General features: G+C 41.2%; 2 protein-coding genes across 2 annotated transcripts; one reads left to right on the forward strand and one right to left on the reverse strand.

The window, feature by feature from the left end:
- The first annotated feature begins 415 nt into the window (after positions 1-415).
- On the forward strand, positions 416-17,765 carry ubr1 (ubiquitin protein ligase E3 component n-recognin 1). The gene is made up of 47 exons (XM_083885835.1): positions 416-467; positions 2,929-3,188; positions 3,940-4,018; positions 4,353-4,463; positions 5,922-6,049; positions 6,150-6,288; positions 6,381-6,443; positions 6,531-6,654; positions 6,775-6,876; positions 6,971-7,059; positions 7,144-7,242; positions 7,337-7,494; positions 7,581-7,680; positions 7,767-7,895; positions 8,203-8,383; positions 8,483-8,535; positions 8,923-9,033; positions 9,128-9,193; positions 9,289-9,390; positions 9,468-9,531; positions 9,619-9,743; positions 9,857-9,909; positions 10,225-10,327; positions 10,408-10,456; positions 10,544-10,698; positions 10,783-10,882; positions 10,969-11,072; positions 11,162-11,242; positions 11,436-11,620; positions 12,221-12,429; positions 12,524-12,623; positions 12,738-12,890; positions 12,977-13,077; positions 13,184-13,268; positions 13,362-13,510; positions 13,593-13,648; positions 13,736-13,832; positions 13,965-14,032; positions 14,160-14,307; positions 14,403-14,490; positions 14,574-14,710; positions 14,808-14,916; positions 14,997-15,053; positions 15,191-15,268; positions 15,352-15,522; positions 15,839-15,940; positions 16,599-17,765. Exons 1-47 carry the CDS (start codon positions 423-425, stop codon positions 16,738-16,740), a joined length of 5,208 nt encoding a protein of 1,735 aa, XP_083741961.1. The 5' UTR covers positions 416-422; the 3' UTR covers positions 16,741-17,765.
- A 1,176-nt stretch (positions 17,766-18,941) lies between these two features.
- On the reverse strand, positions 18,942-21,146 carry LOC310944355 (photoreceptor outer segment membrane glycoprotein 2-like; the record flags this gene model as incomplete). Its single annotated transcript, XM_083910119.1, has 3 exons — positions 18,942-19,214; positions 19,975-20,221; positions 20,566-21,146. 3 exons carry the CDS (start codon positions 21,144-21,146, stop codon positions 18,942-18,944), a joined length of 1,101 nt encoding a protein of 366 aa, XP_083766245.1.
- Between the last annotated feature and the right edge of the window lie 4,211 nt (positions 21,147-25,357).

Raw genomic sequence — 25,357 nt, forward strand, 5'->3', positions numbered from 1 at the left:
TCCTACACAGATGTTTTTACATATCTAAATCTTAATTATTTGTGGTACTGTCATTCTTTTCGCATATATACATGTACAGTAATCTTTCAGAAAATCCTTAATTGTAACGAGATGGTCATAATCTACTTTAATCACATTTTTACTGTTATTTCTGCAACTCAGCACCAAAGAGCATTCCTTTTATGTTCATAAATCTACTTCAATACGTCTGATGATGCAGTAGCGCAACATTACGGATGCCAAGGTATTAGAAGAACACGTGTTTGTCAAACACTACAATAAACAAATAAAACAAAAGCTATCTGGGTGCTGTGTGTGTTCACAATCCGTTCACATGACTGATTGTGAACAGGACGTGGGCACGCGCAAGGTAACCATCTTGCTGAGGAAACCAGACGACACAGGACACCGGCAAATGGAACATGGCGGAGGGTGAGAAATCCTCATACGGACTGGACCTCAGCAAGGTATGAGTTTTAAACAGCGAATGCTCTTGACAGCAGTTAAGGAGACCCCGGGACCATACACCGATATATAACACACAACTCGTTTAGTTTAATACGGTTCTACGGCGCAGTGAAAATAGATTATACCAAGCAAGCTAGCAGTCGTGGTTAGCTGCCGTGCTAATTCTGCAATGGCTACAGTGTCAATTTGCCCACGGACAGCGAGTATGTTTCTGTCTGTGGAGTCGGGACTTATATGTGTAAACAAGACAGTGGATGAATGTCCACAGCGCCTCAGCATGAGTTGACTACTCGATTCGATATTGTCAACACGTTGGCATCGACTTATCGGACGTCCGAACTCGTGCATTGCCGTGTCGGTCAAAACTGGTGTCACCGTGGGAGTGAAACAGATGTGGTTTATATCTGATTATTAACTAACAATTTACTAGTTTGTAGCGCGTTTGGGGAGCGAATTAGCACCAGCACAATACAGCCATATAGTATTGATGACAGGACAGACGTTGTCAACAAAACAAAGACATTTGAAGACTTTGTCTTTTTGACTTTTGGGAAACACAGATTGACACTTCATATTTTCTGAGGTCCTTTATATCTCTATTAAGCCAAGGGACGTCTGTTAATCACATAATGTCTAGCTGTACTCTTGGTGACTTACTAGTGTGCAATGCCGACTTCGGCGGTGGTGGGACGAAAATTGCGAGAGACATTGGCGACAGGTAAATCCAGGCCCTTTTCTATCGTTGAGTGGGCCAGATGCAAGATGCTGTTTGGGGGCTGCTAGTTTCTTGACGGCCCCATTTACACCAAGCATTAAAATGTGCTGTATGTGATCTGATTGCAATCAGACAGTGCCTGACCACTTGTTAATACAGGTGTAAATACACCCAAGGACAGATTGTAATCCGATCTTGGGGAGGTGGTCAGAGACACATTGTTGACAGATTGAATAGAAGTGTAAATGTGATGCGTTAGGTACTTGGTGACTCCGAGCACAGCTAATGTTACAGGAACACATACATAATATATTAACGTAATACATACAAGGAAAACTTCAATAAATTAAATGGATATTGAGTGTTGTTCTTCTTAACCAACACAAATTCTCACAACTCAAAACAAAAAATAAAAACACCAGCCACAGCGTGTAATTGCAGCTTCCACCCATCCATCCATCCTCCACGGGAGGGTGCTGTGCCTATCTCAGCTGACATAGGGCGTACATCCTGAACCACATATAGAGACAAACAACCATCCACTCTCACATTCACACCTACAGTCAATTTAGTGTGAACAATTCACCTAATCCAAGCAGGTTTTTGGACTGTGGGAGGAGGCCAGAGAACCCAGAGAAAACCCACACACATTAAGAGAACATGCAATCTCCTAGCAGAAAGGCCCTTGTTCCAACCGGGGCTCGAACCCGGGTCTTCTTGCTGAAAAGGCAAGAGCGCTAACCACTACACCAAGCGTGTGGCCTGTAATGTGGCAGGTAATTTAAGTTCTCCTCAGATGAGGGTGAAACTGCAGCTTTAGGGGCCTTTGAACTTTATGAGAGTTACCTCGGGAACCATTGTAGTAAATTCCACACTTGAATGTTCTTTTTCCTGTTATTTGCATGTCTGTTAAACAGGTGGCTTGGCAGGCTTCAAACTTGGCAGGTTACTTACTAATGGCAGTAATGGATGCTGTTTTAAAGAAGAGAAATACAAGAGTATATTAGTATACATCAGTTTCACATGTCCATCTGCATTGCACAATAATAAAAATGCTAAAAATGAATATGGCATAAGCACACAAGGCCGATTGAACCTTTGACAGCCATTTTAAAGTATCGTAACAATTTATTATCTGATGCTGCTCGAGTCTTGTGATTTTTTGATTGTTGTGAAAATAAACGCACATGTGGGTTGTTGAGATAAACAGTTATTTTACCTGAAGGTAGGAATAGCTACATAGTAAAGATACTCAAAGTATCTCCAGGATTTACTGGTTCAACCTTTGTTTAGTAAACAGTCTTCAGTCACACCTCTTTAAAATAATCCTGACCAAAACATACCGAAGATCACCTTGTATACCACTTGTGTAGTACTTTTTATATTGGATATCATAATATCGAGAGGGTAACAGATTACAGTATTTATAGTTCTTGGCACAAGGATATTGGGTTGTGTCTGAAGACAAAACCAAGTTAAATGTTTATACAGAGGTAACTCAGAATAACATGTTCCCCAGGCATGAGTTTTAAAGTGTAAAACAAGGTGGATTATATTAAATTTCAAAATGTCCTTAATTTGTGAAAATAAACCCATGATTATGTTAACGTGACATAATTCCACGTTTTTGTAATGTGGGATATTTAGTTACCTTTTAATGTTCAGTTAAATGAGTCAGTTGGCAGTTGGCAGAGACGGATAAGGCCAATGGCACTGAGTCACACTCACTCTCTGTTGTTCTGCAGGAATGGCTGGAGGCCGCAGACAGCAGGGCGGCGCTGCTCCGCTACCTGAAAGACCAGGTTCCACAGATCTTCTGTCAGAAGAAAGAGCCAAGCCCTCAGGAGGAGGAGGAGCTCGTGCAGAGCCGACTCTTCTATCCTCTGGAGTGTTTCCTGTTTGGAGAAGATCCTCAGGAGGGTCTGGACAAACTTGAGCAAGGCAACAACTCCTCCCAGCTCTGTGGACGTGTCTTTAGAGAGGGAGAGACTGTCTACTCCTGCAGGTCAGAGAAGATACTCTGATCTTACATATTAACACATGTGTATCTACAATACAAATAGTAATAATAATGATAGATGCTTACTTTGCAATACAACGCAAGGAAGCGCTCTATGCTCTTGAGCTTTCCCTTGTGTTGCACGGCCAAGCAGGTACTAATAACAAGATATTTATTTGCTCTTGTTGGTGATTTTGATTTCTAACAGATAAATAACGGTTTCTTGTTGAAATCTGGCATGTACAAACGATGTGCTACAGAAACACTCAGCTAGCACTAGTGGGACTACCCCAATAGGCTTTAGTGCTACACTAACACCACAGTGTGTAGGCTAAGTGATAGAAATACATATTTAATGAGTAGACTCTCAGGTTGTGGCATGGGGCAGTCTGAGGAAAACTTATTATTTTGTGAGTTGGACAAAAACTGAACATTAAAATGCACGTAAACACCTTTGACTAAAATTGTATTAAAATAAATTTCTCAAAGTTGTTAAACCTTCAGTCAGTGAGCTAGCCTGGGTGCTCTGCACATGCGCCACATTTCCCACTTCCAGCTAATACCTGGAAAGAGCGTAGTCAAGCTGCAACTGTAACTTTACTCAACTGTGCATTGAAACCTACTGAATGATGTACATACAGCATGAGGTCAAGAAATTGAAAATACACCAAATACAATTACTCATCAGTTTTAGATTAAATGTTTACATTGGGAAAAAAACATTGATTTTAATTAACAAATAATTTTTTTGTTGCAGGGACTGTGCAATAGATCCCACTTGTGTCCTGTGCATGGATTGCTTCCAGGATAGTGTACACAAAACCCATCGTTACAAGGTTGGTATCAACAAAAGTATTGACACATTTTAAGTGAAATCTTAACTGATGGCTCATGCAGTTATGTCTGTGCCCTCACATACTAAAGCAGCCTTACTTGTCTCTTGACTAGCACTTGTAATTCACTTTGTGCAATGATGTCAACTTAATAAAAGCTTATGGGGCCTCTTATTATGCCCCAGAAGCTTTGGGAAAAACACAACATATCATTCATCTAGTCATTATAAGCCTTTCATGTTGGACCATATTTTCCAAAATAATGTCTTCCCACAGCTTAAACAGTTTATTTTTTTCACTTAATTACTGTTAGTGACAGAACAGTTTATATTCCCAGATGCACGCATCATCAGGCGGGGGCTTCTGTGACTGTGGGGATATAGAAGCCTGGAAGATCGGCCCCTGTTGCTCCAAACATGACCCAGGGGCAGTCACTGCCATGGTAACGGTAAGTTACATAATAAAGAGCGGAAATGGGTACGTGGTGGGAGGGGGTGCACTTGTCACATTTTGTGTCAGTGTACCCCAGAATGTTTGTTTTTTCCAGCACAGATGTGTGGATGCTGCTCTTTTGTTTGTGGCTTTGACTCAGTAAATGGGTAAGGAAAGTGCTGCGATCATCGTGTTTAGGTACTCCTCTGATAAGATTGTATCCCAGGTCTTTATGCGGACACGCAGCTTTATGCTCTGTCCATTTTTTCCATAAACAGCAGGTGCGTCTTAACAAAACCATCACTGGCTGGCGTCTCTCTTTCTCACTCTCTGCCAGGCTGCTTTGTGTTTCCTCCACCAAATTTTAACCTGGGCTTAACAAGCTGTGACGGATCACATGACAACACCAGTAGTCCTGAGACACTGAACATGAAAACCCGTCCTGCCTTTATCAGACCCACGGTTGTTTAGATTGTGCTAGATTCCACAGTGCTTGTTTTCCCAGAGTGGTGTAAATACACAGACTCACTGTATGTTTAGTTTAGTTTGCATGTTAGATGTCAGACGTTTGTTTGAAATACTAAGCTACTATGTGGAATGTTTGCTCCCAGGGGATTTTATATTAATGTTACCAGGTCGACTGCCTGTTGGCTAAATAGTATAATATACCAATAATATTAATAAAACATATTTCGACCAGTTTCCTGTCTTATAATAGATATATAAATATCATGTCTTTTTTTTTTTTTACCTGAAAAGTGATATACTATGTATATCTACATTTTCAGTTTAATAATAGCAAAAGGACAGCCAACTTGGAGCAGTGATTTAGACTAAACACGTTTTTCTGACAACGTTCCACAGTGGTTATGTTGTCAATGTAAATACAGACATGATATGAGACATCTTCTGCTCACTGAGTCAGCAAGTCTCCAGTTTCAACTTGAGCTTCCTCAATGCCCATCTCCGAATAACTGAGTTGTTATTTTTTTGATCTACTAACCAGCTCCTCACATTTCCGATTCTTTTAGCTTCTTAAATGTGAATATTTTCTTTGTTTCTTTGCTCCACATAACAAAGAAATCATTAAAACTGAATCATTTTGGTTTGTGGACAAAACGAGGCATTCGAGAACATCGTCATTTCCAGGTTTGACAAACACTGATCGTTTTTTTTTTTTACATTTTCTTACATTTTATGGACCAAATGAACCACAGGGAACTAACGGCGGTGCTACGAGTATGATTTTAATGCAACATTGAACAATATTGATATAACGATATTGTCTCATTCTGTATCTTGTATGAAAATATGACAGTTTGAATACAGTTTGTAGGAGTTTCACGTTTGGAAACGTCACTCCAAGTTGACTATTAAAGTCACTTCAAGTACACTATACTGCATGTGGAGCAAAGCTGTCCAAAGAGTGTGTTTAACGATGTGATGCCCGTGTGATTTCTCTCATTTTGTACAGGATGAGTGTGTGCTGGAGCCAGAGTTATGTGCGCGCGCTGAGCAGCTGTTTCGGGTTCTGCTGCAGTACCTCGCAGATTTCTTGATGTGGGAGGAAAACTTTGACCTACCAGATGAGCTCCTGCCTGGGTATGGCCTGTCCGATTCCTTGCAAATACACGAGTGCATATGCAGAGCGCTCGGCCTAACCATTTTTTTGTATTGACCTTTTATTTCTCCGTCCATGCAGAGTAAAAGACAATGCATACTACTGTGTACTGTACAATGATGAGCACCACTCGTACGACCATGTCATCTACACCCTGCAGCGTTCTGTTAACTGTGACCAGGCTGAAGCACAGACACACACAGCACTTATTGATAAGGAGGTACAGTATTTTGTGGTTTTTCCTCCTTACTATTATATGGAGGGTAATTTGAATCGATTTCCATAATAACTCTCTCACTAACTGCTGCGCAGGGTCGGCGTGCAGTAAAGAGAGGAACCCTCCGTTCCTGTCAGCAAGCAAAGGACTTTATTAGGGTAAAGATGGTGGAATTTGCATTGCTTTTACTAAGGTTTTCACATTGATCATTGTTAAACCATAACTCTGTCACTGCTGTGTTGCAGTCCCACTCAGAGAATCTTATCCTGCAGCCACTGCGTGTGGAGATCCTTCACGCAGCAGTCATGGCTCATCAGACTTTTGCCATACGTCTTGGCTCCTGGTTCCAAAAGATCATTGGTTACTCAGGTGCTGCCATTGCTCTCACCATACCACACACATACTACACTATATTTACTCTGTAATGCTCAGTTATGCTTATTTACTTGGTTGACATGTGACTGGGAACCTATGTGTTACTATGTGCAGTTGGCCTCAGGCAGACCTTCTGTCAGGTGGCGCTCAAGCCAGACAGAGATCAGCCTTGTCTCATCAGCAGACTAATGCTGCACGACTCGAGGATGTACAAAGGCAAGTAGGGATTGATTTTTCAGAGAAGTAAATTTCATCACATTTCATTTTTACTTGAACTAAAAAAAATGGTGTCGGTTCTTATTTCCTGCAGGAGCTCGCAAGATCGTACATGACCTGATTTTCTGTAGCATGCTAATGGAAACAGAGTTCAAAAGGCAATTTGCTATTGAGTTTACAAAGGTAAAAACAGCAAAATAGTTGAAGAAAACACACTGGAATGTTTTCTTCCTGAAGTTAGTATATTTGTGATCTCTATCATTTCAGAACTATACACAGCTCCAGAAGGATTTCATCAAGGATGACCACGAGAGGAGTGTATCCATCACTGCTCTGTCTGTACAGATCTTTACTGTACCCACACTGGTAAGTCCACATTATGAACATCTGCACTTCTTTATTAAGACATGATTGTCTTTGTACCATCTTTAGCGTCATTTGACATCCATCTTGTCTTTAGGCCAGACAGCTGATCGAAGACGGCAATGTCATTAAGGTGGTAATCGACACTATAATGGAATTGCTGCGCGAACATCTGGACGAAAATAATCGCTTCTTCTTCCTTGGCTACAACTCAGAAAAATTCTCACGCATCCAGCTCATCTTCCATGATCTCAGGTGATAACACTGACAGTCTAACATTTTTTCACTTCAGTTTTTGTGATCCTTGTTTAAGATATAACTTCTTTCTCTCTCTTTCTCAGATACATTCTCATCAGCAAACCAACAACGTGGACTGAAGAACTGCGGAGAGAGTTCCTAGAAGGGCTTAAAGTCTTTCTTGGGCTGCTCAGATGCATGCAGGTATCTCTTGATTCTTTTTTTGTTTGAACATTTACATCATTGCTTTAACTAGTCCAATGAAGCGAATTTAATTAACCTTCTTTTAGGGTATGGAGGAGGTGAAGCGCCAGTTTGGGCAACACATTGCTGTCGAGCCAGAATGGGAAGCAGGTTTTTCTCTTCAGATCCAGCTCCGCCACATTATTGCTATGTTTCAAGACTGGTGTTCATCTGATGTGAGTCGCTGTTTTATTCAACATTGGAATCAGTTTTCCCCAAACATGAAATTTTTTAGATGGCAAACTACTGTATAAACACAATATAAATCATGATTAGAGCAAATGAGTGCATCATGTATCAACCAATTTAGAGACGTGTCATAACTGTAACACTTAATATCACAAACAAATAATTTCCAAGAGATTTGTGGTACATAATTGAAACATCATTTTTATCTGTGCCATTTGTAATGTATACAAATAAATCTTAAGTCAAAGGTTGGGGGAAATTCTCATAGTAATTGGTTTTATCTGCCTTTTTCAGGATGACATCTTGATCCTCGCATTTGAAGAATGCCACAAATTCCTGATGCAGTGCAATAACCAGCCCTTTCATCGAGAGGCCAACGACTACTACATGTGCAAGCACATCCTCCACGTTCGTCCGTACAAAGTATCTCAGGAGCCCGTCAGCATACATCTGCCCATCTCTAGGTTACTTGCTGGTACAAGAACTAATGTTTGATTCTCTCACTAGTTTATTTATTTATTTATTTTTCAGTGAACAATGAACTTACTAACCTGTATATTCTCATCATTCATAGGGTTACATGTACTTCTGTGCAGAACAGGGGCTATTGAACACCTGGATCATCCCGTAAGTGCAGTATTTGATGAATATGCTTAATTAGCTTTGCAGCAATATGAGAGTAATATTTCTAGAGCTGCAACTAATAATTATTTTCATAATTGATTAATCTGTCGATTATTTCCTCTATTAATCGATGGTCTATAAAATGTAAGGAAATGTTAAAAAACGTTGATCAGTGTTTGTCAAACCTGGAAATGATGATGTTCTTGAACGTCTCGTTTTGTCCACAAACCAAAATGATTCAGTTTTAATAATTTCTTTGTTACGTGGAGCAAAGAAACAGAGAAAATATATACCGATTATTCCATTTTCAAAATAGTTGACAATTTATTTAGTAATCGATTAATTGATTAACTGTTTCAGCTCTAGATATTTCTTTACTCACTTTTGCAGGAGATTTATGATTACACCCAGCTGGCTGAACATCCTCTGCGCTGTGTGGTGCTGGCTGCTCAAGTCTCAGCTGAAATGTGGCGGAGAAACGGTCTTTCATTGGTCAGCCAGGTACGCTGCATTCTGTGGATGCACAAAGAGTTAGTAGTAGTAGTAGTAGTAATGTTAGCTGTTCTTTAATCAATTGTTTGTTTCATATGTGCAGGTTTACTACTACCAGGATGTAAAATGCAGGGAAGAGATGTATGACAAGGACGTTCTTATGCTTCAGGTTGGTGGCAGTCACACAGACCCTGTGTTTACCCCCTCACATTATACAGTGTTTATGTATTGGGTCACAGCCCTTTCCCTACAAAACATTTGCAGATTGCTGCTTCCACAATGGACCCGAACCACTTCCTCATGCTGGTCTTGTTGAGATTTGAGCTCTTCGATTATTTTAATGGAAGTTGTTCAAGCAAAGACCAGGTAAGCAACATCTCAATATGGCAAAAAAATGTTTTCATGCAAAAAATATAATTGTGACTTAATAAACTACTTTACAGGATGAACTCTTACATTGGAATCGACTGACAGAAGAGATGTTGTACCTGCTGATCGTCATTGTCGGTGCAGTGGCACATTCTACTAATCATACATGGTTACTCAATTACATATGAACCACGCTGTAGTGTGTGACCGCTTTTTTGTTTTCAGGCGAGCGCTATGTCCCCGGGATCAGTCACGTGACAAAAGAGGATGTGACCATGAGGGAGGTCATCCACTTGCTGTGCATTGAACCCATGGCTCATAGTAGCCTGGTCAAAGGCCTGCCAGAGAATGTAAATATCATGATGTACTGTGTCTCAAAATCAATGAGTTTACAGTGAGTATTTGTGTTTTTATGAGGAAAGTGAGTGTACACAAACTTATGTATAATGTGTTTTTTTTGTAGGAAAACCATGAAACAGGCCTGGAGACGGTGATATCCAAAGTTTCCACTTTCAAGTACGTAAAAACAGCTTTCATGTCGGGTCACGTGACGTTTATTTATAAAGCAGGTCTGAAACAATGGAAGTCTCAAAAGTGCTTTACAGAATAAAACACAATGTTTCAGTGAGGCAGAATTTAACCAAACAAAGACCCAAGTGAGACAAAGTTTAAGTCACAGACAACATTTGACAGCATCAGGATTGAAAGCAAGATTGAAACATCAGTAGTAAGAGATAAGATTACCTGATGAGCGACAGAGAAAGCTCTCTCATCTAAGAATTATTTGCACGATATTTGTGCCAATTAGTCTGTTTCCTCTTCTGTTTTTAGAAAACCAGGAGTATCGGGGCATGGACTGTATGAACTAAAAAAAGAGCGCTTGGTAGAGTTCAACCCTTTCTTCTATCACTATTCAAGGTCCCAGCATAGCAAGGTAACATGATGTCCCATCACCGTTTGTCTTCTAATTTTGAATGAAGGTCTCAGTTGATTCTAATTATTCACTTGTTGTAGGCTGAAGAGTCTCAGAGGAAGAGGAGGAGTCAGGAGGGAAATGATAAAGGTGAAGCAACATTTAAATATGACGTTTCTCTACTGTACATGACCATTAGCGGTACTGACTCATTCCCTTCTATCTTTTTGTTCTCAGCTCTCTGTCCTCCATTGCCTCCAGCCTTTTGTCCAGCTTTCACCAACATAGTGCGCCTGCTGTGCTGCGACATCGTTGTACATGTCCTGAGACGTGTCCTTCAGAGAGTCGCAGAGGATCGGACGTCTCACTGGACAGAAGCCATGATTCAGAGGGTATAAGTTCGATTCAACTCTACAATGGTCTGCCTTCCTGTTTTTTCTCCTCTTGTAACAAAAACATACACCTTTATCACACAGGCCCTGCACCTAATCGGTCAAGCTTTGCTTGAAGAGAAGACACAGCTTGAGGACAACAGTGTGGAGGAAGTGACCTTTGATTTCAGCCTGAAGGCTCGCAGTGAGTGAAAGCCAGTTGTCATCGTCAAGTGTGTCTTTTATGTGGGTTTTGGGGATTTTTGTGACTCGTGACTCTTTCTTTTCCAGGAGTTGGTTCAGAACATGGAAAGTCGGTGTTCCTCTTATTGTCCAAAATTAAGTCTCTTCCTTCCCTCGATGCTCAGAAAGACATGGCTAAATGGCTTCTACAGGTTTTCTATTTTTCTCATCTGTAAACATTCATCAGGTGTTTTTCTTCAGGTATGCTCATATTTTTGTTTCTTAAATGTGTGTCTTCTAGATGTTTGAGATTGTCAAGTGCCTTAGAGAGAAGTCCAGTCCAACAGCGTCCATGAGTGTGGAGACAACTAAGCCTGAAGAGGTTGCCAAAAACAACAAGATCTATTTCATATCGCATGTCTCTGGTTTTTGTTGCTGCCAGTAAAAAAAAAAGAGATAACTAACAAGCTAACTTGACCACTGATTGACCCAACTGATGAAACATGAGTATCCTCATTGTGTATCTTGCTCTTATTGAGAAATATAATCCTCAAATGTGTTCTTATTTGTTCCAGAGTGCACAGGACAAGGAGAAAGCTGAGCGCAAAAGAAAGGCAGAAGCAGCCAAACTCCATCGCCAGAAAATAATGGCCCAAATGTCAGCAATGCAGAAAAACTTCATAGAGTCAAACAAGATGCTGTATGACAACATGCCAGACAACAGTGGGACACAGGGAGAGCCTGTTACAGCCGACGAAAGGTGAGCAACAACCTCGACGAAATGAGTTTGTTTTGCTGACAGGTGGTGACAATCTACACTACCGTTTGAAAGTTTGGGGTCACTTGGAAATGTCCTTATTTTTGAAGGAAAAGCACTTTTTTCAATGAATACAACATTAAATTAATCAGAAATACATTCTATACATTGTTAATGTGGTAAACGACTATTCTAGCTGCAAACTTCTGTTTTTTAATGCAATATGTATATAGGTTTGTAGAGGCCCATTTCCAGCAACCATCTCTCCAGTGTTCTAATTGTGTTTGCTAATCGCGTTAGAAGGCTATTGGATGATTAGAAAACCCTTGTGCAATTATGCTAGCACAGGTGAAAACAGTTCAGTTTTGCTGGTTCTTTGACCAAAGCAAGGTTTGAAGGGCAAAATTATTATTTCTTAATCTCGTCAATGTCTTGACAATATTTTCTATTCATTTTGCAACTCTTTTGATGAATAAATGTCATAAATGTGACTTTTCATGGAAAACACAACAAAAATTGTATTGGTGACCCAAACTTTTGAACGGTAGTGTAATATAAAATGAATTCTATGAAGTCAAACTTGGGATGTGTTCATTCCTCTAGCTGTGCAATGGAGGAGAAGGAGCTGTGTGTAGCCATCGGGCCCCAACGGGGGTCGACACCGTTAAAGAGAGATGTGCTGACCTGTATTCTGTGTCAGGAGGAACAGGAAGTAATGGCTCAGGGCCCGGCCATGGTACTGACCGCATGTGTTCAGAGGTCCACGGTTCTGACGCAGTGCAGAGGAAAGATACCGACCAACAGAGCGGATGGTCAGTCACCGTTCAACACAAAACGAAACAAGTCAAAGACAGGTTTATGAGTTCAAATCTGACTCCCGATGCATGTTCTATTTATCACTCAAAGGGTCAGGAACAACATATCCTTTGATCATGCCTCCTGAACTGGCAGTGGGGACTCACACTGGTAGCTGTGGACACGTCATGCACGCCACATGTTGGCAGAAGTAAGTACAAACAGTTACTGGGACAGTACTCTTTAAATATTGCTTGTTATCCATTTGAGGGTGCAGTATAAGAGTGAATTTGCCACTTAAGTATTATATTTTATATACGCACAGATATTTTGAGGCCGTCCAGAATACAACCAGAAACCGACTCCACGCTGAAGTGATCATTGACCTGGAGAACGGCGAGTACCTGTGTCCACTGTGCAAGTCTCTGTGCAATACGGTCGTCCCTCTCATCCCACTGGAACCACTCATGTTCAACTAGTAAGTCCGGTCCAATTCTTCAGGTTTCTTCTGAAGTGAACAGTATGGTGTAGAAGTGATTGAAATGCTTTGTTTCCCTCATGTAGTGAGAATGCAGAGATAATTGGCCAGCATTTGACCATGCCTCGCTGGATCCAGATCCTCTCTGCAAGGATTAGAGGTCTCAAGTCAGTCACTCAGGACAATGGTGGGTGATCGGCAGTGTTACGATAACATTTTTTTTAATACAGTTGTTCTATTCCAAAGGTTTTTAATCAATGCACCATCAAATGAGATCACTCCGTCTTCTTCAGATCCCAGTGCTGATGGAGAAACGGGGCTGTGTGGACAAGGCCAGCCAGACTTCAGATCCATTCTCAGCTATGGAGTACAAGAGCCGTGAGTAAAACCGTCTGGTTTTGAAGTATTAACTGAGTCTCTGTGTTTCCAGTGGCACTGTTAACTTGATTTTCTGTTGTTTGGCATCTTCAGGCGAAAGTTCTCACCCAGCATAGCAGAAATGCTGGTTGTGTGCGCCACCATTGTCCACAGAGTGGGATTGCAGACGGCACCCAATGAGCTGTGTCCTCGTGTGCCCCTGATGGCATGGAATACATGCGCCTTCACTATCCAGGCCATAGGTAGGACTTTGCAATTTAATTATCTGGTCTTTTTGGTCTTTTTTGTAAGACACGTAATCCTAACTTGCATTCGTCTTCACAGAAAACATCTTGGATGAAGAAGACAAGTCACTCTTTGGGTCCTTACAAAACAGACAGGTTTGATGCCACGAATTCACACGTGAACAAGTATTTCACATATTTGTTAATAAAGCTCATGTTTGTGAAATGATTCTCTATTTTTAGCTTGCAGGTCTAAAGGCAATAGTTCAGTTTTCAGCGTCACAGAGACTAAAGAGCTCTCAGACTGTGATCCAAAGGCATTTCACAGACCTGCTGGGGGGTACGTGGTCAATCCAAGCATACTAAACCTTTTAATACGTGACAATACCTACATGTTCCTTTGTTATTTACATCATAGACATGTAGTAATTGGTGATAACAATATATTTGCTTGTGTTGTCTCTCTCTTCAGTCTTGTTACCTGTCATGAGCAGGAAAAACACCCCGTCCCTTCTGGAAGTGGACTTTTTCCATCTTCTGGTAAGTCTTCCATGTTGGATATGACCCAGTTTCTGGGGGAAAAAAATGACATTCTGTGATTGCTCATAATAATAGAAAGTAATGATAAAAAGTGATGTAATGTGTGCTTTCTTGTGTGTTTTCTTAGGTGGGGTTAGTGTTATCTATACCCGCACTGTACCAGGAGGAGGCTGTCGACTTACAACCGTCTGCTGTCAGCTCTGCCTACAACCACCTGCACATCTTACACCTGGTCACCATGGCACATGTGATCCAGGTCCTCCTGTCCTCTACAGGTACAAACTAGCATACTACTAGTAACCGAGGACGCTGTATGATAGTGAACACGATTATTATGATAAATAATAATAAAGATTACATGCTTGTTAAGATTTCAATCCAGCTGCGACTGGAGAGGAGATGGAGGAAGCGAGAGCAGCAGCAGAGCTCTACAGTACAGTGTCACAACACACTGGAAGGTACATCTAATATAACACAATGGGAACGCTCAGTGTTCGTACTTGGTAGTCAGCTTGTGTGACCTTTTCACCTTGTTCCTTAGGCTCCTTCCAGATGTGTCTGGCAGCTCTGTGGCCGAAAGAGTCAAGAGAGGAATTGAGCCGTTCCTGCGCTGTGCTGCTCTCTTCTTCAACTGCCTTACTGGCGTCAATCCTCCAGAGGAACTTTCTAGTACTTCTGGTATGTCAGACCCAAAGGACTGTGTCATCATAATTTAGAACATGCTAAGCTTTGTGCATTCAAAACCAATGTTTTTGTTTATTTTTGTCCGTTGAAGTTACTGCCCAAGGACAGATGGAGGCACTATGCAGTTACCTGGCGCTGCCTTCCAATGTGTTCCAGCTCTTCCAGCAGCACAGAGAAACCGTTAATCCACTGCTGCAGAGGTTGGTGATTGACTGTGAGGCGAAGGCTGATTTATCCGCGCACTGAACTTTGTTTTATGACCGTGCTTCGTCTTCCTTAGGTGGTGCGGGAGTCCAGCTATCACCAAAGCTCTGAAAGGCAAAGTCCAGACAGTCAGGTACACTTTAATTCCAGTGTGTAAAAACTGCAGATTATAAAGAAACCGATCACTCCTTACCTGCGTTTGTCTCTCCCTGGTTTGTCCTTTTGTTTAGTATATAAGTTATGAATTTACACAATAATCCTTTTCTTCAGATATCCCAGGACAAGGAATCGTTTGATTGTTCTTCCTGATGACTACAGTGCTCTACTCAATCAAGCCAGCCATTTTCAGTAAGTGGGCAACTTGAAGTCGTTTTTTTGTTCACATCTCTTGGTGGAAAATCTGTGTAACATCTTTTGCGTTTTGTCCTCAGTTGTCCCAAGTCGACAGATGACGAGAGGAAGCACCCGACGCTGTGTCTGTTCTGCGGGGCCATGCTGTGCTCGCAGAGCTCCTGCTGTCTCAGCCAGCTCGACGGGGAAGATGTGGGAGCGTGCACCGCACACGCTGCCACCTGTGGTGCAGGGGTGGGAATGTTCCTACGGTGGGTCATCGGTCCTGCATTTTTGTACCTCTAAAACAGGGTTTATCACTCCTGGTCATGGGGAGCCATGGGTGTCCTGCATGGTTTAGATGTTTCCCTGCTCAAACACACCTGATTCTAACGGTCAGCTCGTCAGTGAGCTCTGCTGAAGCCTGATAACGAGCCATTTATTTGAATCAGGTGTGTTGGAGCAGGTTAACACCTAAAACATGCAGGACAGTGGCTCCTCAGGACCAGGAGTGAGAAGCCCTGCTCTAAAATATTTGTACTAATAGATTTTTGCGGCATAAATTAACTCAAGTCTTTTTGTTGACAGGATAAGAGAGTGTGAAATTATTCTGATGGCTAGTAAGACTCGAGTCAGCACGTATCCTGCTCCTTACCTGGACGACTATGGGGAGACTGACCCGAATCTTGTGTAAGAATCACTGCTTCATTTCCTACTGTTATGGCTTCTGCTCAGAATTACAATTGTAGCCATGTCAATATTGCCCCCTACAGGTATAAAAAGCTGCTACATGTCAATCCCTACTTAACCTGCGGTCTGTTAGTGTTACATTTGCAGTTCCATATTTCCATTTTATTCTTGTATTGTTACAACATCTCTAAATATTTAACTACAGTATTTAGTGAAGTAAATCAAGAGGATATTTATCTTCTGTAGTAACTGGGGACTTAGATAAAGGTTTTATATGGTGGGAGTTGATGAAGTGTTACAGATGCATCAGGGAACCAGCTATAAATAACAGTTTAATGATAAAACACAAATCAGGTTTTGCTTGTTTTTGAAAATAAATCAACAAAAATAAGTTGGGTTCTATATTTAAACCATGTGACCTTTAGTGTTGTGACTGCAGTCCCAGTTCCAAACATGCATACACGAGGGTGGTTCAAATTGGGTAAATAACGTCCTGCACGTACACCCAGCATTAAACTCTGTTCATGCACAAACACAGCTGCTCCACCATCTGTTTTTATTGTTTTTATTCGAACCTCTAAATGTGTTCTATTGAATATATTTGGTGTTCTTTTGGACAAACATTTCAATCATGACGCGTCTCTGTTTGAATTTCTAGACGGGGCAATCCTTTGCACCTGTGCCCGGAGCGCTACAGGAAGCTGAACCAGCTGTGGCAGCATCATTGCATCCTGGAAGAAATCGCCCGCAGCCTGGAAGTAGCCAGTGTGATGTTTGCCTTCGAGTGGCAGATGTTGTGATGATCGCTAAAAACCAGAGCACAACCATTGAGCGCTAGCTGCTTAAGTGCACCTGACACACACACACACACACACACACACACACACACACACACACACACACACACACACACACACACACACAGCAAATAACCCTCCTACAATCAGAGGAGGCTGAAGCAGCAAAATCCCTCCCTAATAAAAGACCTGCTACAGTCCAGAGGACAGCGGTTTATAGCCTTATTTTAAGTTTCTTTTTGCGTTATCTTATTTGCAAAGAAGCAAAATTCAAATAAAGACAAAACATCCAGTACACGTTAGCATTTTTGTTTCCAGTTTATATATTTGTTTCATGAGTGATGCTGTGATCTCTTTTTTTTTTTTTGTTAGATATCATTTGTTATAAGTTATATATTATTGAACTGTTACATTCATTTTGGGAACATGTAAAGGACTGACCTGACATCCTACACACTTCACTTCTGCTCATCAATGGTCCAAGTAAAATATTGATCAGTACATTTTCACATTAAGCATAGGTGAATAAATTGTGTTCAAAAATATACTGTTTGCTAACACGAGAAGCCTCTTTACAATAACAAAAAACTCTGAACCCGTCTTAGTCAAACTGTAGTACTATAGTATAATTATTAACTGACTATTTACTAATGGTTAAATCTTATTGAAGGAACCACAGATTATGGCAGATTATCAGTCACATTTCACCATGTGTTTAGTCAAAGAAACAATTGCAATATTCTATTTAAGGGATAGAAATGCACAGTTTATTGAAAACATGTTTTATATGATATTTTCTCTGTTAATTCATGTTATCCCCCCCCATTCCGCTGGAAACGTGGGTTTCATTTGTTTTGCTTTTTGTGTGTGTTGTTAGCCAGTATTACATGATTCTTCCAGGTTGTGTAAATAAAGACACGAGCCTATCTGCAGAGCAGTGGTGTCAAGTTTCCATCGTTGTATGTAAACACCGTTGAAAGAGCGAGCTCAACAACACAGAAATGTTTGTACCTGAAATGCGTCTTGTCTTGTCCACATTCAATAAATGAAAGAGCCACTTTCCACCATTCACATTTATTTATATTAATGATGTCTTTGTCATAATTTGGGATGTTGCTTATTAAGTTGAGGCAGCAGAGGTCATTGCACAAATCTTGCAATTGTTCACATCAATAAACTTAGTAACCTCAGGTTTTTCTTTTCGAAGCCATCAGCAAATAAACACAAAGTAGACAAGGACAGATGTCTCCAGTCCTCAAAAGATATTAGTATGGATGAAGGTGACCTTGTGTTAAAGCCAGTGAAAAGTGTTATCAGAGGACAAATGCTGAGGCACATGAAATTGACGGTAGTGGTGTCTCAACTAGCCCATAGACTCAATTACTCATGGCTCTTTGTCTGTTTTTTATGTGTAATTCTTGAAAATACTAGATGTATTAATTATTATCAATGCATCATATCATTTACTACACTGGTGGACCTTTGTTTGCTCACCTAAACTGCACCTTAACCCCCCATGTGCTAGTGAAAATGCACAGAATAGATAATGAAGATGGCACCATCATCCAAAACATCTTCCAGCTCCAGCTACTGTATTTAACTCAAGGCCAAATCAGCCTAATGTCTTTTTGTGTGAAACGCTTGAAACTTGAGATAAAAAATAATCATAAACTTTCCCTATGTTTGCAGATACGACTGCTCAAACTTCTCCACTTCATTTATTAACCACGTCAAGGAGGTGTTTGCCAGTATTTGTCTGCCTAAGAACAGCATTACTTAAGTAGCTAAAAACAGATTGTTGTGGGGTTGTAGGTTATGACCCATAATTGAAAAGATCAGGTTTTGCTAGATTTGTCTCTTCTTTGTTTTTTCTTTAATTCAAGCTTAAATTCAAGTTCATTTTAAATTCCAGTGCTGCAACAAAATAGGTTGAATAAAACGTTTTTCAATTGACAACACACAGGCAACAGTAAAATATCATCTGTAAACAGATTACAGTACAGTTGTGTACATTGTATTGGAGAATGTGCACATCTATGGTGCTTGGTTGTTGAGGTGTTTGCGTCAAGAATGTATGAATGTATGGTTTTGACTTGTGTTTGGAAAAAGTTAAAAAGGCAAAACACACACACACACAAACAGCTTTGTCTGCTTACGTGTGTATGTATTTTTAGGCTCACTGAGGCTTCTTCGCCACTGTGAGATCAACTGGATTCACTCATCTGCTTTGGTGGCACATTGTCTGGCCCGTAGTGTGCTTTGGAAGTGGACGGGACATTGATATTTGGGTCTCCGTTGTTGGCTTCGTCGATCTGGTTGTTCTTGCCCAGACTCTTGATGATGTTCAGGTTTATGCGTGCCGTTTCCATGAAGCTGTTCTCCAGCAGCCAACCGTCAGACTCAGAGTTGGGGTCTCCCTGCCGCAGAACGTTTTCCAGGGACGTTTGAAGGTAACGGACTCCTGTCAGCACGGACAGCTGCAGTAGAAGACAAAAAGACAAAGGTATTACAGTCAAATGAGTAGTTTCATTCCTCTTTATGTATGCAACGGATGTTTTTATTTGACTGAAGCAACCAAGTAGAGGACAATAAAGCTTCAAGTGCTGCCTGTTGGATACCGTTCTTCAACAACAAGGTTTTTTCTCTCGAGCTCCAAAACCCTGGATCTATTTCTCCATCTTAACGATAAGTCTCACACCTGCCTCATCCCCAAATCTGCATGTTTTTGGACGGTGGGAGAAAACTGGAGAAAACCCACTACATCCACTGTTTTGGCCCCTGTTTTTCACTCAGGTGTTGCTAACAAAAAAAGGATACTGACTGATTGGTCATGTAATATGTTGCTATAGCTCAGCCATGAATACTTTCCAACTGAGCTGAGTGAACCTGAGGAAGCCGCAAGCAAAATGCATCGTTCACTCATGAATCATCCATCCATCTTCTACTGCTTTATCCTCCACATGAGGGTCGCAGGGGTCACTGGTGCCAATCTCAGCTGACATAGGGCAAAAGATGAGACAGTTCCATTTAGAGTGTTCAATTGACCTAATCTCCAAATCTGCATGTCTTTTGTCTTTGGACTGTGGGAGAAAACCCACTCACACACACGGGGAGAACATGCAAACTTCATGCAGAAAGGTCCTTGTTCTGACCAGGTCTCAAACCCTGGTCTTCTTGCTACAAAGGTAACAACTACGCTTCATTTCACTTCATTGGTAGGAGCTTGTCTTTTCTGACCTCAAACAGCCAGGTGATGAGGACAGCGAGGCCGATGGACTGCATGATGTAGTTGTAGTGCTCGAGCAGCGCCTGCCGACAGCCTTTCATCCACAGGTTCAGCTCCTCCGTCTGGTGCTCGTAGTTGAAGTGGGCCGAGTTGTTGGTGATCTGCTTTTGGATGCAGGGCCGGGGGGAGTTGATGTTGCAGCAGCTGAAGGGAACTGCGTCCATCAGGTACTTCCCCTCCACATTGCTCCTTAATCGGCTGGACGGCAGGGGGGGAAATAAGGAGAAGTCGAGAGTCTGTGAGCTGCAGCGTGTGGAATGTTTACAGCTTGACACAATAGTTCAACTTTTCTTTCTATTTTACATCAAGATATTCCAAAGAAAAATCATCTTTTATTCAGTGTATTTTAGTGAAGTGAAGATGGAATATTAATGAGTTCAATTTGAAAAATGACTCTTCTGACAAAAAAGGTTATTAGATTATATTATCATGAATGTTTCATGCCGTAATGTTTTAGTTATTTATGATTAAATGTGTCTGATAACTCTGGATATATTTTTAATGTCATTTCTCTTCACTGGTTTAGTTTAGTTGGTACTTACTCCACCACCTCTTTCTGAGACATGTCCAGGTACCGGTTACTGATCCACTGGATCTGAAACCAGTCTCTGTAGCCACTGTTGCCACAGCACTTGAACTCTATCTGCAGGATGTCCACGGTGCGCTTCAGGAAACATCGTCCCGGTGTGTCCGTGTCCTTATAAAACTTCATGGCCTCGGTCAGGCCCAGGTCCAGAGACTCCTCCAGCTCCCCGCGCATGCTGTAGCACATCAGAGCGCCCACCAGCACGCAGAAGGTGAAGAAGAAGGTGCATATGATGTAGGGAAGCATGATCAGCTTCCAGCGCAAGAACTTGGTGCCGTCCACACAGTCATAGCAGATCTTCCCACCCAGGAAGTTGATAGCGCAGGCGATGAGGCCCACAGCTATGAGCATGTTGGGCATGTACTGGATGTCCCTCTCAGCCATCACCTCCACTCGCTTGTTGATCTCCACCTTGAGGAAAAGCCCCAGACTGAAGAGGATGGCTCCTGTCACCACTGAGATCCAGTTGAGGATCCACAGCACCTGGGCCAACTTGTCCCTCTTGGTCTTGGTGAACTTCACTCTTAAGACCGCCATGGTTTTATCCTCTGTGTTTTTCTCCAAAGTCAACAGGGGGGGGATTAAGGGTGGGATGCAGGTAGATGAAGGGAGAGGAACAGGTTATCCTCCAGGGGGTGTTGGAGACCAGTGGGAGGGGGGTTGGTTGAACAGTTCACCAAAGGTTCTTTCATAAGCAGCTTAGCCTGGTTGTCATGATCAATATCATGTGGACGCGGCATACTGGTTTTATCATGGGTGCTGGCAACTCTTTGAGACTACAGCAGAGAGAGATAGGACAAATACATGTGATGTATTATTACACAGTATACAATATATAGACATGTAATCAAATGTTTGTGAAGAGGTGAACACAGAAAACATCACAATGTATAATTACATTAAAAAACACATACATTTTTATGATCATATTACTGTTGCCCATCATAAAATGTATAGCTGACACATTAAAATGTGAATAATATTAATATATATATATATAATAAAAACCTGCTGCACTTACCTCAGCATGGTCAGCATGACTTTTCCCGGTCTTTGTCACTTTCTCCTCTTGCTGACATCCTCAGGTCCTCTGTCCTGACAGAACAACGTGGCCGTAGTGACACAGTTTGTGTGAAAGAAGCCGCGGCAGCATCGCAGTGAGATTGTAGTAACCTGTCGTTCTGACCCTCCTCCTAATCCCCTGTAATCATTAATCAGTCCTGGGCCCCGCGAGGGATTTGGTCCCACCTTCTGCCACCTATGCAAATCTGACAGTGTCTTGGCACAGAAAAGACTGAGTGTGTTTGTTTTCATTTAAGTCAAAAGTAAAAGTATACGGAATGTGTATCTGGGTATATGTTAGAGTTAATCTCAACTATTAACACAGTACCACTGAGAGTATACGGCATATTATTATGATTTTTAAAGAGCATGTTAATTATTCTGAGTAGTCGTGCAAATATGGTATTTTTGGGGGGTTATTTTTACACAATAAAAGCAATATTTTTTTAGAAAAGATCTGTCTGACTGCTCTCTACTGGACGACTCCTGCAAGTAGAGCTGCGCCTACTAATGACTAATAATGACAGATCATTTACGTGGTTATTTTGAAATCTCTGAAAAAGTTTTGCACAGCCGTGTTGTTGCATCTAGCTGAAAATTACAAACTTCAGATCTTCACATCTGTGAAGCCGAAAACAGCAAATGTTTGTTGTCAATCAACTGTCATTCAAATATGAGTGTAAAGTGGAGCATTAGTTACATTAAGCATCTATAGGTTGTAGTTCTACCTTCCACTGAGTTGCTGACTAAAGAGCAGGGAGGAGTGTTCTATCGTCCCACTCCTGCTGGTCTCAATCTATTCTGGTAACAACATTCATTTCAATACACAAATCAGCCAATGAAATGTTAACTGAGAGTGAGATTAGTGGATTAACGTGTACCAAAGTAGCTTGTGTAAGACAGGAACGTTACTGCAGCCACTGGACCAGTCAGCAAATCCACAGCAGACAGAGCAACTCTCTCTGTCTCCATCTCACACACACGCACGCACACACACACACTAGAATCTAACAAATCTTAACAATTTCCTCTCTGCAGGCTCTTTAACGTAACGACCACCATGTTTAATCTGCTCTTGCGCAGTTGATTTGTCTAATTTCAGAAACATAAGAGAGGTTTTGTCCAGGTTTGAGTGCAGAAGTGATTTAACCACTTCTTCAGCTGCCTTCTTCAGCACATCACATGAATGTTTGAATTAACAATGTTTTTTTTTATGTATAAAAATATATAAGATAAGATACTATCACAAAAGGATGAAACAACTGTTATTACATTATGTTATAACATTTCCTCTTTTCCCTTTTGCTGTCAGAGCGTCAAGAGGTGAAGTGTATCTCTCTCAGATGTGGAGGAAAATCTCAAGACACTTGCTGTGGAATTGCTGACTCTTCAAATCAGAACTATTCCTCTCTTGCTGAAGTCTTGCTCTTTTTAATTTTTTGTTGCATTTTTCTGTTTCCTTAAATTTGACATGATGGAAGAGGGAGAGAAACCTGCAGATTTGAAGATCAGGCAAATTGGACATCCATTCAAACACAGGGTGAATAAAGCACGCCATCTTCTCTTCTTTTCTAGTCTAAGACATATACTGAACTCCTCCTCTAGTCTTCCTGTCAAGGTTTTCCAGTTCCTGCCAGCTTTTGATCACAGACACGTAAAAGGTGTGTAACCTTAAGACACGTGGGAGGCAAAAGTGACCATATGAAACATCAGCCGGATGACCGATTCTGATCTGTCATTATAATTAGAATGACTTCAAGGTTCCGGATAATTTTCCCCGTTGATCACTTTAGTGTCCTTGTTTCAGCGGCCATTATGGTTCTGCAGGTGACACTAACGAGCGTCTGGAGTATGGAGCGTATGATTGATGTCACTTCACCGTGTCACAGTGACTCAGATGTTTCCCTCAGGAAAGGAAATGTTTTTACTGAGGTTTAAATGGATCTTAGAATATGCTTCTATGATATGAGACAACATTTCAAAAATAAAATAACAAAGAAGTAATATAATAGAAATACTTTATGTTATGTCACACTTTACCGAGGCCTCCATGGAGTTGCTGTTCCCTGGAGCGTCACATCATCCACCATCTGATCTTCATGGTCAACACTAGTCTCTGTCGGATGCTGGAGAAAGAGAAAGAGAGAGCATTGTGAGTTATTGTCTTGTATTATAATAAAACCTATAAATATGATAGATATTTGGACCCTCTTTGTGTAGATAATCTTTATCAGTGTCAACATAATGATAACATTCCTCTCTTTAAAGGTATGTTTGGAGGTTCGAGCAGGCTCTCACCCCTCTGAAAACTCTCTACAACTTCATCCAACTTACTCCAGAACTCTGTCATAAGCAATCTCTAACATCAAACTCAGGATTCTGTCTGACACCGTCATCACCTGCAGAGCACCCTTCACACACTCATTCCCCATTTCGCTTCCTATCTAAAATCATGGTAGGACAGTTTAAATCCAGAAAACATCAATGCACCGTTTGTCTCCAGAGGAACTTTGTCACACTAGTCAGAAAGGCCGTAAATGGAAGTGAGAAAGCCCCATCACAAGATAAGGCACTGCGGCTGCAGACGACATGCTGATTTATCTTTAATACCCCAGAGAACTCAGCAGGTTAATTTCCCTTATGCTCTTTATTCCAGGGATAGCTCGTCTGGCCAGAACACACTGAGAGAAAATCGAACAGCAAAAAGAAGAGCAAACAGAGCAAAGAGCACAGACATGGCACAGACAGCTAATCCATAACGTATGTTTTAATCGTTCCTGCTGCAGAATGACTGACATTCTGTCAACATTTGACTTTGAGAAAACGCTCTTTATGTGTGTGCTCTTTCTCCAAGCAACAACAGGTTTACTCCTCTGAAGATCTGAGTGTGGTATAAAAGCACCACGACCCTGCAGAGGATCTCTTCTTTCATCACTGACAGTGAAAACCAAAGCGGATAAGAAGTTGACAAACACAGCAGATTCCCCCTGATGTCTTTGACAGATTGCCCTGAACTGATGCTAACACCACCAGATGGCGCCACAGACTCCATTCTCCTCAGCAACGTTTAATTGTTCACCATTATGTTTTGTGGAGTGGGAAAATGAATCACTGCTGATGCAGTTTCAGGATCTTAAACTGTACTTTGTGCTGCTGAGTGAGTGAAACAGATATTTGTTACTTTCAATTTCAGAAAGAATGAGAGTCACAGTTGTGTCACAATGTCATAATTAATGATTTCAGTTACATACATATAAAACTAAACATGAAGCCAGATCATTTAAAGGCGCCATATGTAAGAATGTGGCCAAAAACAGTTACTACATTCAAATTCAAAATACTTTTAGGTTTCGTTTTTTGACGTAACTGGCAACCCGTGTTTGCCCAGCAGCTGAGACTCTACTGACTGCAATGATTGGTAGACGGCGGTAGGTGGCGCCACATGCCAAAACATGATTTCAAAACATAAACATGATTTGCAGTCTGCAAAAGTGTTTTTTTTATATGAATATTTTGTCTGTACTGTTGTTGTTGGTGAGTTCAGTTTGTTATATGAACATTATTCCTGAGTCTCTGTAACATATTAGGAGGATTTTATGGCCAGTTGCTTTAGATTTATAACATAATGCACCTTTAACAAACTAGGACACCACCAGGAGCGGGGTGGCCTGTTGAATTAGGTACGG

The sequence above is a fragment of the Microchirus variegatus genome (genome assembly GCF_963457635.1).
Source record: "Microchirus variegatus genome assembly, chromosome: 2".
Lineage (NCBI taxonomy): Eukaryota > Metazoa > Chordata > Actinopteri > Pleuronectiformes > Soleidae > Microchirus > Microchirus variegatus.

Bases quoted from the DNA above. Each gene is read 5' to 3' on its own strand.
- ubr1 (XM_083885835.1), top strand. From the start codon at position 423: ATGGCGGAGGGTGAGAAATCCTCATACGGACTGGACCTCAGCAAG. The intron at 13,269-13,361 runs GTGAGTAAAACC...TGGCATCTTCAG, and splicing joins AGCTATGGAGTACAAGAGCC to GCGAAAGTTCTCACCCAGCA. The intron at 13,833-13,964 runs GTACGTGGTCAA...CTCTCTCTTCAG, and splicing joins TTTCACAGACCTGCTGGGGG to TCTTGTTACCTGTCATGAGC.